General features: G+C 49.7%; 1 protein-coding gene across 1 annotated transcript in view; it reads left to right on the top strand.

Moving 5' to 3' along the window:
• The window catches only part of LOC136450517 (proteasome subunit alpha type-3-like), a 39,035-nt gene extending 27,918 nt beyond the window's left edge, over positions 1–11,117 (top strand). The window contains exons 8-19 of the mRNA XM_066450988.1: positions 686–803; positions 1,132–1,499; positions 1,802–1,953; positions 2,050–2,089; positions 2,238–2,327; positions 2,673–2,746; positions 8,602–8,688; positions 8,796–8,880; positions 9,085–9,131; positions 10,041–10,106; positions 10,645–10,735; positions 10,825–11,117. Coding sequence (XP_066307085.1) covers positions 1,850–1,953; positions 2,050–2,089; positions 2,238–2,327; positions 2,673–2,746; positions 8,602–8,688; positions 8,796–8,880; positions 9,085–9,131; positions 10,041–10,106; positions 10,645–10,735; positions 10,825–10,896 — 756 coding nt within the window. The 5' untranslated portion in view covers positions 686–803; positions 1,132–1,499; positions 1,802–1,849 and the 3' untranslated portion in view covers positions 10,897–11,117. The remainder of the gene's footprint in view (positions 1–685; positions 804–1,131; positions 1,500–1,801; positions 1,954–2,049; positions 2,090–2,237; positions 2,328–2,672; positions 2,747–8,601; positions 8,689–8,795; positions 8,881–9,084; positions 9,132–10,040; positions 10,107–10,644; positions 10,736–10,824) is intronic.
• The last annotated feature ends 1,538 nt before the right edge of the window (positions 11,118–12,655 follow it).

The raw sequence follows: 12,655 nt of genomic DNA, 5'->3' as shown, positions 1-12,655 counted from the left end.
GGCTGGGATTTGCTGAACCTCTTTTCTTGCTAATTGCCATTGTTTAGCCCCTCCTAAATTTTTTGCTAGCTTCGTCCCTGTCTCTACTCATAGAACCCTTTGTTTTGAACTTTGATCAATATCATTTCATCGCATCATGTTTTTTATTTTTTATTTTAAATTTTGTTTGACGGCAATAAGAAGTCATCTCGTAATTATCAGAATTTGACATTCGAGTTGCCATATATTTTCACAATAACTTGCCACTTGTTTAAAATATAACTCACCCCAGTTGGAAGTCATGTTTTGGTGTCGGTATAATATTTTTAATAATGTGTCATCCAATTTATAGATACTCGTGTTTTTTATATTATTTGTCCCTAGTTAGCAGCTTGTCGTGTTTTAGGGTGCCTATAATATTTTTGATAATAAATACCAAGTTGGCAGGTTGTCATGTTTTGTTGTCGATACAATCGACTTTTTATGAAATTGCCCTTCAATTAATAATTATTCGTGTTTGTGTGGTTCCTATAATCGTGTTTGTATTATTTTGCTCCTAGTTAGCAGCTAGTCATGTTTTCCGACCGCTGCAAAATGGGTGGTGTAATAACATGCCGCATCAGTAGGCAACTTATGCAATATTGTGTTCTAATAATTTGTCCCTCAGGTTGTAACTTATCTTGTTTTGTGCCACCAAATCATGCAGTGATGTCGGGAGTATATAAGGTCACGCACTTACAGAGGGGTCGCACGGTACCGTTTATGCGACGGGTCGCGGCGTATCCGCGTCCTATATTTTTGGAGTAGCAACTTTGGATTACATGGTAGTTACTTCTTTTTTATATTTTGTCCTCGAGCTTGTGCATACTATTTAACAACTTTAGTATATTTTTGGAGTTGCAATCTGAGTATATTTCTGGAGTAGCAACTTTAGTATTACATGGCTTTAACTTTTTTTGATAAATCTCCTATCACGTATTACATATAAATTGCTAGTAAAATAAAATATTTCGAAACATATGCAAGTGGGGTCTATTTTTATTTATCTCGTTATGTGGAACACGTCGGTGTAGACAGAATTAAAAACGGATACATCATTTAAAAATTATATCAATTCAAATAAAATGTTTTGTTTTGTTTTGCTTGCATCAGCTTACCTGCATCCATCGGCAATGCAAAGGGAGCGGGGGAGGACAATGAGACCGATCGAGCACATGCACATGTCCGGGCGTACGGAGGGGTCGCGCGCTTCCGCTCTGGCGCGACAGGTCGCGCTATATCTGCCTCCAAACAAAAATAATCAGAGTGAGAGTTCATCTTCTTCTCCAAGCTGATTTCTTCTTGTTAGCTAGTAGCTACTCACGTCAACGGAAAATCTCGCGTTCACCTCCTCTCCGATCTCTTCGCCTCCCCCCGCTTACCTCTCTGGCTCTAGTCTGTCCCTCTCTCGTTTCTTTCCGGTCGGCGACGGCTGGGGTGCTGCGTCGCTCTCACCTTCGCCGGCGACGAGCATCCACAAGGTACGCCATCTTCCCTTACCTCTTTCGTCCTTCCCGCTGTGCAAAACTGAGCACCCCCAAACCCTAATTTGAGCTATTTTTATTCGGATCTGACCCAATTACATGCATATGTGTTATACCCCTACCTTCGATCTTTGCAAAAGAATTAAAATAAAAGAAAGGTATAAATATGTACCTGTGTCCTATACTCGATCCGCCCCTGGTGGGTTTATGTTCTGTGGTGTTGTGTGAGTCATATATGTTTATTTACTGATGAATTTTGTGTGGATTATTTCACTGGGGTTTTGGTGTTTCGTTTGCAGTAGTGATCTCCTTACTAGCGGCGTAGAGGTGACAAAAAAGCTTTGACAATGAGCAGCATAGGCACTGGTTATGATCTGTCTGTCACCATCTTCTCTCCAGATGGCCGCGTCTTCCAGGTTGAGTATGCCACGAAGGCTGTCGACAACAGCGGGTTAGGTTTCACTGCCTCCCACTTCCTATTTTGTTTTGCTTCACTTGTTCCCTTTTCTGTAAATCTTATTGATGAAGCCATGGTATTTGTGAGTAGGACTGTTGTTGGGATCAAGTGCAAAGATGGCATTGTCCTGGTAAGATGGGATTGAGCCTTCTCATCCCCGCCCCTGCCCCCCCCCCCCCCCCCCCCCCCCCCCCCCCCCCCCCCCCCCCAGTTCAGCCCAGTTCAGTTCTGAAGTTGTTGGTTGCTCAAGCCTTGACTGGAGGTGGTTGGTCCTTTAGGGTGTCGAGAAGCTAGTAACCTCAAAGATGATTCTGGAGGGGTCAAACCGGAGGATCCATTCAGTGCACCGGCACTCTGGCCTTGGTAATGCCTTTACAAGTGACACAAGATTGATAATGGTTTTGATGTAAAATCATGCTGTCGATGAAAAGATATAGGACCAAGATTGGAGTTCTGCTTTGGCCTTCTAATCTGTACTATTAACGATTGAATATAGGAGCAAGATAGAAAAAGCATGCTCTATTATCTGTTTTCCTATATAATCAACCTTTGATGCAAAGTAGTGAAGACGTTTTATCTATTGAGATTTTATTTTTTCATTTAAATTTTCTTGCAGTGATGCCTTTTCTTTTCTTGCAAAGCTCCATGTTCCATTAGCCATTTTTTTATGAATCGTGTGTGTTTTCACAAATTACTGTTATGCTCAATTGCAGGCTGTTGCTGGTTTGGCAGCAGATGGCAGGCAAATTGTTTCGAGGACCAAATCAGAAGCTGCCAGTTATGAAAAGTAAGTGTTAGTCGCTGAATTCTTACTGTTGGTAGTAGCAGAATTCTTACTTTCATCGAGAGGATGACATTAGGAGTTGGGGCAATTTTCTGGTTTATTTCAAATGACATATCAACCTGAGGGGTTGGGGGTACATATTTATAGGCTGCTAGCTAGCCAAGCATATGCCAAGATGCTAGTCTAAGATGCTAATCTAAGATGCTGTCCTAGATGCTAAGATGTTGTCCTCTAAGATGTTGTCCTCTAGTCTAAGATGATGTCCTCTAAGATGTTGTCCTCTAGTCTAAGATGCTGTCCTAAAAACAGACCATGCAGCCACAAGGACCATGTGACCAGCACAGCCCCACAAAGACCAGCCCACACATGAGACTTATCCCATCATTCTCCCCCTAAGTCTTGTGCGTCGTCTTGTGGAAAAGTTGAACCATCCCGGTCCTGGAGCAGAGCTCAAGGAACTTGATCCTCCCAAGGGGCTTGGTGAGCAGGTCCGCAAGCTGGTCCTTGGTGTTGATGTAGCTCGCCTTGATGCTCCCCTCCTCCAAACAACCTCAGATGAAGTGGTACCTCACCCGGATGTGCTTGCTGCGTTCATGGAACACCGGGTTCTTTGCCAGGGCCAGAGCGGACTTGTTGTCCACCCTGAGCTCCACCGCTCTAGTGTCTCTGCCGAGGAGATCACCGAGCAGTCGAGCGAGCCAGAGCGCCTGAGTCGAAGCGGTGGAGGCCGCTATGTACTCGGCCTCGCAGCTGGACAGGGCCACCACCTGCTGCTTGACCGACTGCCAGCTAACGAGGCACTTACCGAGGAAGAAGAGGATCCCGCTCGTGCTTTTGCTGGTGTCGATGTCGTCAGCGTGGTCGATGTCGCTGTACCCGACGAAGTGTGCCGCCCCAGGGCACCTAGGGTAGTAGAGGCCGTGATCAAGAGTCCCCGCGACGTAGTGGATGATCCTCTTCACAGCCTGCTGGTGCTCCGTCGTCGGTCGCTGCATGAACCGACTAACGTAGCCGACGGAGAATACCAAGTCCGGCCGTGTGTGGGCGAGGTAGCGAAGGCCCCCCACAAGACGCCGGTACTGCATAGCGTCCACCTCCTCCGTCGTGCTGTCACGGCTCAGTTTTAGCCTCTCCTCCATCGGAGTGAGAGCTGGGTTGCAGTCGGTGAGCCCAGCTAGTTCAACGACGCGCTTGGCGTAGGCGGTCTGTCGAAGCGTGATCCCGGAGTCATCCTGGTGCACCTCGATTCTCAGGTAGAAGGAGAGAGGCCCCAGTTCACTCATCTAGAAGGTGGCCTTCATCTCTTCCTTGAATGCCGCCACATCCGCATCCTTGGTGCCGGTGATCACCAAGTCATCGACGTAGACACCCACCAGCAGAGCATTTTCTCCACTGCCCCGTCGGTAGATGGCCGCCTCGTGCGGGCTTTGCTTGAAGCCCATCCCCTTTAGCGTGGAATTCAACTTGGCATTCCACGCCCTCGGTGCCTGCCGCAAGCCATAGAGGACCTTGCGCAGGCGGAGCACCTTGCCCTCCTTGCCGGGGATCGCAAATCCCGGCGGCTGGTGCACGTAGACCTCCTTCAAGTCGCCGTTAAGGAACGCCGACTTGACGTCCATGTGATGAACACGCCAGCCCTCCTGGGCAGCTAGCGCAAGAACGAGTCGCACGGACTCCATCCGTGCCACAGGAGCAAAAGCATCGTCGAAGTCGACCCCCTCCTGCTGCCCGAAACCTCGTGCCACCAAGCGAGCCTTGTGCTTGACGATGGCGCCGGCTTCATCCCTCTTCAGCTTGTACACCCACTTAAGGGTGATTGCGCGGTGACCACGACGAAGGTCAGCAAGCTCCCAGGTGCGGTTCTTCTCGACCGCGTCCATCTCCAACTGCATCGCGGCGCGCCATGCCGCGTGTCTCTCGGCCTCTGCAAACGACCGAGGCTCGCCGTCGTCACACGCAAGGTGCAACTGCGCCTCCAGGTCGTGAGGCACCGGTCCCGGCACCGGCTGGTCGCCGAGAAGGTTCTCCATCGTACGGTACCGCAACGGCTCGCCGTCGTGGTACGTGTCGATGCTCTCCTCGTCGTGAGAGAGCGGAGTAGCAAGCTCAACCGGGCTGTGCTCGACACGAGCTGGTGTTGGAGTAGACGTGCCCGGAGAGGTGCCTGTCGGTGCTGGAGTGCGTGGCGGTGCCAGCTGTGGTGGAGCCGACGAAGGACTCATCGCAGCCGAGGTCCTGGCTGGAGAGCGTGGTGCTGTCGGAGTAGCAGGCGCCGGGGTCGGTGGAGGCTCGGGGACTGGGGTAGACGCGCTCGTCGAAGAAGAGCTGCCTACTCCCCCAGCTCCCTCGAAGTGGACGTACTCGACAGTGAAGTCGTACATCGGAACCGAGCCGTCGTCCACCGCCTTGTCCCACGCCCATCCTCGCCCTTCGTCGAACACAACGTCGCGCACCGTGCGCACACGCTGTGTCTTCGGGTCGAGGATGCGGTAGGCCTTCGAGCCCTCCGCGTAGCCGATGAACACTCCCGGAGTGCTCCTGTCGTCGAGCTTGCTGATGTGGCCAAGCTCCTTGGCAAACGCGAGGCAGCCGAAGACCCGCAAGTGGGAGACCGCCGGCTTGCACCCATGCCAAGCCTCGTACGGCGTCCTGCCGTCGAGCGCCTTGGTAGGCGAGCGGTTGAGGATGTAGACGGCCGCCACCACCGCCTCTCCCCAGAAGACAGCCGGCATCCCCCTCTGCTTGAGAAGGGCCCGAGTCATCCCCACAACCGTCTGGTTGCGCCGCTTGGCGACGCCGTTCTGCTGCGGGCTGTACGGCGCGGAGTAGTGGCGCTGAATGCCCTCAGCGCAGTACGACGCGAATTCAGCCGCCGTTGTTGGTGCGCAGCACGCGCAGCTTGCGGCCGCACTCCGCCTCCGCAGCAGCCTGCGAGCGCCTGATGGCGTCCGCAGCCTCTCCCTTGCTGCCGAGGACCATCACCCACATGTAGCGGGAGAGGTCGTCGACGAGCAGCAGGAAGTAGCGTCGTCCTCCCGGTGTGGCCGGTGTCACCGGGCCACACAAGTCCCCGTGCACAAGCTCGAGCCTCTCCTTGGCTCGAAAGCTCGCCCGCTGGGGAAAGGGGAGTCGCCTCTGCTTCGTCAACACGCAGACATCGCAGAGCTGCTCCACATGGTCGAGGCACGGCAGGCCTCGCACCATCTCCGTGGCACTGAGCCGCTTAAGGGCCTCGAAGTGAAGGTGGGCTCGAAGCGCTCGTGCCACTGCCACGCCTCGTCATCCCGACGAGCAGCGAGACAGAAGGGTTGTGCCACCTGCACGTTAAGGATGTACAGTCGATTTGCGCTTCTGGATACCTTGGCAAGAAGGCGACGACGGCGATCCCAAATCCTCATGACTCCATCCTCAACCACCACGCGTGAACCGTTCTCATCCAGCTGTCCCAAGCTGATGATGGAGTTCCTCAACGCGGGGATGTAGTAGACTCCGGTGCCAGCCTGTGCTCACCAGACACGGCGGTGAAGATGACGGAGCCGACGCCCTTGATCTCCACGCCAGAGGCATCCCCAAACTTGACAGAGCCTCGGACGCTAGAGTCAAGCTCGATGAAGAACTCCCGTCGACCGGGCATGTGATGGGTGGCGCCGGTGTCGAGGCACCACCCATCAGTCTTGTCGTTGCCGGAACCGTCGCCGAGGAGGGCGTGTGCTTTTGGCTCGTCAAGGTGGAGAGCCGCTGCGGCCAGTGCCGCTGGAGGTAGCTCGATGCTTGCATGTGCCATGAACAGAGCCGGCTCCTCCGCCTGTGCGACGTGGGCCTGGCCGCGTCGTGGCTGTCGACAGTCCTTGGCCCAATGGCCAAGCCGGCCGTAGTTGCGGCAGGCGTCGTCTCGTGCCGGCTTGTGCCTGCCGGCGGCGCCGCCCTGGGCGCCTCCGCGGGCATCACCCTCGGCACGTCCTCGCGCCCCGGCCTGGGCGTCTCTGCGCGCCTTGCGCGGCTTGCCACGCTTGCGGCCGCCTGTCGCGGAAGAAGGCTCCCCCTTCTTCCGATCACCTTGGCTGGCAAGCCACTGCTCCCGAGTGAGAAGGAGCTTCCCGCCAATGGTGATGGGCCCCGAGAGGGACTGTGGCTCATCGCTGTCGACGACCTTGAGGCGACCTATCGCCTCCTCGATCGACATCGTGGAGAGATCCAGCAGAGACTCGATCGAGCGAGCCATCTGCTTGTACTTCTCGGGGATGCAGCGGAAGAGCTTTTCGATAGCTCTCTCCTCGCCGTAGGTGTCATCGCCGAACTGCACCATCTTCTGCAACAGAGTGTTGAGACGGAGAGCGAAGTCATCAACGTCCTCACCTGGCTTGAAGGCCAGGTTCTCCCACTCCTTGTGAAGTGCCTGCAGTGTGGACTTGCGGGCGCGGTCGCTGCCGATGCGTGCCGCAGCGATGGCGTCCCAAGCCTCCTTGGCAGTCCGCTTGTTGGTAAGCGAGAACTGCATCTCGGGCGGGACTGCAGCGATGAGGGCATCCAGCGCCCGTCGATCTAGGTCATAGTCGACGTCGCCGTACCGGACTGCCTCCCACATGTGCCGCACCTGAAGCTTTACCCTCATCACCGCAGCCCACTCGACGTAGTTAGTCTTGGTGAGGGTAGGCCACCCACCGCCGGGGCCGACATCCCTGACGATAGCTTGGAGCCTGTGGTAACCACGGTACCGATCCGGGGAGAGAGAGCCACGCTGCCTGTAAAGGCCGCGCTCTCCATCGACCCGTCCGCCACCGTCGCCGTGCGCGCCTCCTCCAGGAGCGCCACCGCCATGCGCGCCTCCTCCAGGAGCGCCGTCGCCGTGCGCGCCTCCTCCAGGGGCGCCACCGCCGTGCGCGCCTCCTCCAGGAGCGCCGCCGCCGTGCGCGCCTCCTCCAGGAGCGCCACCGGCGCGTCCGCGCCTGTCGGGGCTGCCGTCGCGCTCGTGGGCGTGCGCGGCTGCCCACTGCGCCGCCCGCGCTCGTCCTGCCTCCCTCCCCAGCAACTCGAGGTCCGCGTCGGCGCTGTCGTCAGCAGAAACGGAGCTGCTGATGCTGCCGCATAGGGCCTCGACCTCTGCTGCCGCCGCACGCGCTGCATCCGCCGCCGCCGCTGCTTCTGCCTCCACTCTGGCTGCTGCCAGCTCCGCCGCTGCCAGCCTCGACGCCCTTGCCGCCGCCGCAGCGGTCTCTGCCGCCGCTCGCTCGCGTTCCTCTGCCGCGGCAAGTTCGGCCTCCTGCCGACGCCGCGTGCTCGAGGCGACCGAGCGCTGAGACTGCCTTGCGGACATGACGCGCTACCGGGGGGCTGCTGCGTGGGGAGAGGGTTGCTTCAGATGAGCTGCTGCTCGTCTGCGCAGAGGGAGAGGAGTGAGCAGGAGCGGCCGGAGCTGCTGCTGCTCCTAGCTGGGGCTGTTGTGCGGCTGGGAAAGGAGATGAGCAGGAGATGCTCAGGCTACAGGATAGTACGGCTCCGATACCAGTTGTTAGTCGCTGAATTCTTACTCTTAGTCGTAGCAGAATTCTTACTCTCATCGAGAGAGGATGACACTAGGAGTTGGGGCAATTTTCTGGTTTATTTCAAATGCCATACCAACCTGAGGGGTTGGGGGTACATATTTATAGGTTGCTAGCCAGCCAAGCATATGCCAAGATACTAGTCTAAGATGCTAAGATGCTGTCCTCTAAGATGCTGTCTTAAAAACAGACCATGTGACCAGCACAGCCCCACAAAGACCAGCCCACACATGAGACTTATCCCATCAGTAAGCACCTAGTCTTTTACACCCTGCGAGATCTTTAATATGATTATGTTCTAAAACTTTAATGCACCAGGGTCTATGGAGAACCCATTCCTGTGAAGGAATTGGCAGACCGTGTGGCAAGTTATGTTCATCTTTGCACGCTGTACTGGTGGCTCAGGTAATATTTCAACAGTAGTGGCCCATAAATACTGGAGGCATGACTTTTATTCATCAAACATTATTTTTGGCTACTGCTCAACCCTAACTTGGTTTCTGTTGTATCAGACCTTTTGGTTGTGGTGTTATTCTTGGAGGTTATGATAGGGATGGGCCACAGCTCTACATGATAGAGCCCTCAGGAGTTTCCTATGTAAGTTGTTACTGTATTACATATTACATAGTTGTATCAATGTGAGTACGTAGGCTTATGGCTTTAGCTTTTACATGAATTATGCATTCCACCAGTCGCGCGTTCATGTTCAGTATGGATGACCTTGTTTTTAAGTTGCATTACACATTAGGAGTCTTGTGAATTTGAAGTACATAGTGTTATTGACTTTACAAACTTGAACAGAAATACTTCGGTGCTGCATTGGGGAAGGGAAGACAGGCTGCAAAGACGTAAGCTTACCATTTTTTATTTCGTTTTTAATGCTATCTTTGTTTCTTGCTCTGTTGCCAATGCATAAAACATAATCAAATAAACATTTAGTCTTTTATTGTGAAAGGCGGATATAATTACAACTTCCCTCCAATCACAAACAAGTGGTGTCGGCACAGTCCTCAAAAACCAAAACACACCTGTAACTAGTACTTTTTGTTACAAATAATTACAAAACATAGGAAAAGTATATTACTTTTAAGAAACTACATTATGAGACAAATCTACTCATATCATTTTCAAATACCCAAACCCAACATAAAAAGTAATATGCAACCAAAGTTTAGACTGACTTAGGACATCTAAAAATGTCATGTGACTTGGGGGAGTAGCCCGCTGACAAGGAAATCAAAAGAGAAACTAGTACCCTCCGTATATCAAACCGTTCAATAGTTTCCAACTTTCAATTATTTGATAGCTATGTCCTTTCAATGGAAGTTAAAGATTTTCAGGCCAATGTTAGCATACTGATATATAATAGTGACTATACCATTACATTGTGAAATGATGTTTGTGCATAAGCTTCCTTTGTATGTTCATTGATTAGAGTTAACCATTAAACATATAGTCAGGATCCATTAATATAATTGCAGCTCACATTTTACACATTATCTCAGTTTTTATGTATATCCTTCCCTTTATTTCTCCAATGAAATATTGGCTTTTAAAATAATCTGCTGGTAGTAATTATTGAATTTAGCTTTTGTGTTCCATAATATTTTAACAAGAATACTTATGCAACTACTGTTAAATTTACCCCTGGAAATTTTTCTTGTTTCTGTGTGAAACTTCTTTGTATCTTCCTACTATCGATGGACCTCAGAATGATCCTGAAGTCTGAACCCAACTCTTTGATTCTTGTCTTGCAGTGAGATAGAAAAGTTGAAACTTTCAGAGCTTACCTGCCGAGAAGGCATTATTGAAGTTGCAAAGATGTATGTCTAAGTCTATTTCCCCATTATAGTACAATTTTTCCACTTCATGAATTTTGTTTTCGTTTTACTTATTCTCTGAATGCATGTTATTGGCTATAGCTTTGCTGGCATTCATTTTTCTGTAGATTAATTGGCTTCAGTCATTGTTCTACATTGTTCAATGTCATTCTGGAAATCTGCTGTTCATATTTATACAAAGCCTGGCAAAGGGTGTACGTAGTTATTATTGTTTAGTCATTAAGGTCTTCTGTGAGTACATTTTTTTTTTGTACTAAACAATTTTATATCAAAAGTTTGCTGGTATGAGTGTTATCAGTAGAAAACTGCTTAGAAATATCATCATTGCACTGTAGCTTTGATAATCCTGCAAACTATTGTCATAGAAAATCCTGAAAACAGCTCTTGTTATCTGCTACAGTATAAGCACATGCTAGTTTACATCTTTGCTTTTATATATTCCTGTTTATATGACGCCAATGAACCTGAAAAGGCTACTGCTCTTCAAAATTTACGTTCTGACAGAATGTGCCAGATGCAGAATTTATGGAGTGCATGACGAAGCCAAGGACAAAGCTTTTGAGTTGGAGTTGAGCTGGATCTGTGATGAATCGAAGCGCCAGCATGAGAAGGTACTGTAGGATATTCACAAGAAGAATGGTCTCTGTATGTTTCTCCATTTGAATTTAAAGCAAAACTTCTTTGCTCACCTGTCATACAGGTTCCAAGTGACCTGTTGGAGCAGGCCAAAGCTGCTGCTCAGGCAGCTCTTGAGGAGATGGATGCTGACTAAACACAATGATATGCCCAAACTTCATGTTTTGGTGCTGTTGAAATCTTTTGACCCCTTTGGGGTGACAGACTGAACATGCCCAATTTGTCTGATTTTATTTTGATGTCATGTAAAACTCTGTTCATGTATGTTTGAATCTGGATTGACTGATATCATAGATGTGGTGTTTTACATTCTGGTTTAGTCACGGTACTTGCGTTCTTTAGGAACTTGCCCTTAGACGATGCCTGTTCTCATCCCTCGAGCAACATGCGGTCTCTTACACATGCAGACTGAACTGCGTCTCTGTCTGCACCAGTAGCATGGGCAAGCGTACTTCAGAGTTTTAACTGTTACTTGATGCACTAGGTACTCTTCTGTTTCTAGGTACTCTTCTGTTTGCCGTATGGCTAGCAGATTTGCAACTGTGCTATCTTTTGATCAGCCTGTTCGCTGGTTGGTTTCTGGACTGATAAGTCCAGCTGATGCTGATTTGTTGTGAGAGAAAAATATTGTTGGCTGGCTGATAAGCCCTAGCTGAAACTAACAAGCAAACAGGCGAAAAATACTGTTGGCTGGCTGATAAGCCCTAGCTGAAACTAACAAGCAAACAGGCTAGATATTTATGGTCGCATAGTTCGCACCAGAGCTTAGATTGGAATTATCAAAAGTAGTAATACTCCTAAATGGGCATTAAAGTAAGGTATCATGTGTAGGTGCATGTTAAAGTAATCGCTCTTGCAGAGGAGGCAAACTTCATCAGTTCCTCAGTTGATATTCACGCTAGGATAAGAAACAGACACCGAAATTTATTTACCTAAAATTCACGTTATATTTATTTTTTGCAATAAAATAAAAATATATCTTGCGGGGGTTTTAGTTATTAGTCAAACTTTTCTAATTTTGATTAACTTCATATAAAATTGCATGAGTATCAAACTAATATTATTAACCCAACTTGACTTGAAATATATTTATATTTGATATTATGTTACATAGAACAGAAGTTATGTACACATGAAGCAAATAAAATAACATGGAGAGAACAATTAGAATATATGATTAAATGAGTTAGAACAAAATTTTGAAAACAAAAAATATTACATAGAATAAAAAGAATTGTATGCATTGAAAAAAATATTAAGCAATGAATAAAATTTCTGTAACATATTAGTGTGGAATCGAAATAAATTATAAATGAGTCAGAGCGAACATTTAAAATAAAACCAAGAACAAATGATGTTATAAAAAACTAAGGAAAGAAGGTGATCTTCTGATCTAGTCGGAGTCGGGCCCAGATTCGCTTCCAACTCGATTTTTTGGGCCGGGCGCTTGAGGCCCAGCTTGGCGACATAACGCTTTCTGGAATTCTGGTCGCATAATCGACGTTTGCCTCTCTCGTGTCTTCTTTCCTGGCGGCGACGGCTGGGCAACGGCGCCGCCCTCTTCGTCAGGCCCTTCGCCGGCGACGAGCATTCACCAGGTACACCCTTCCCTTCCCTTCCCCTTCCCCTTCCGATGTGCGAAACAGAGGACCCCAGACCCTACGCTATCTGTATCCGGATCTGACCCAATTACATGGATATGTATATTATATACACACTAACTTCGATCTTGTCCTGTACTGGATCCGCATTTGCCCCCTGGCAGTTTTATCCACCGTGTGTGATATTGTGTAGTGGTGATATGTGTTTTTTACTGAATTATTTCACTGGGGTTTTGGTATTTTGTTTGCAGGATTGATCTCCTTACTAACGGCGTAGAGGTGACGAACAAAGCT

Source organism: Miscanthus floridulus, chromosome 5, assembly GCF_019320115.1.
Source record: "Miscanthus floridulus cultivar M001 chromosome 5, ASM1932011v1, whole genome shotgun sequence".
NCBI classification, from domain to species: Eukaryota; Viridiplantae; Streptophyta; class Magnoliopsida; order Poales; family Poaceae; genus Miscanthus; species Miscanthus floridulus.
Note: the sequence above shows the minus strand (reverse complement) of the source record. Positions and strands in the feature narration are given on the sequence as shown.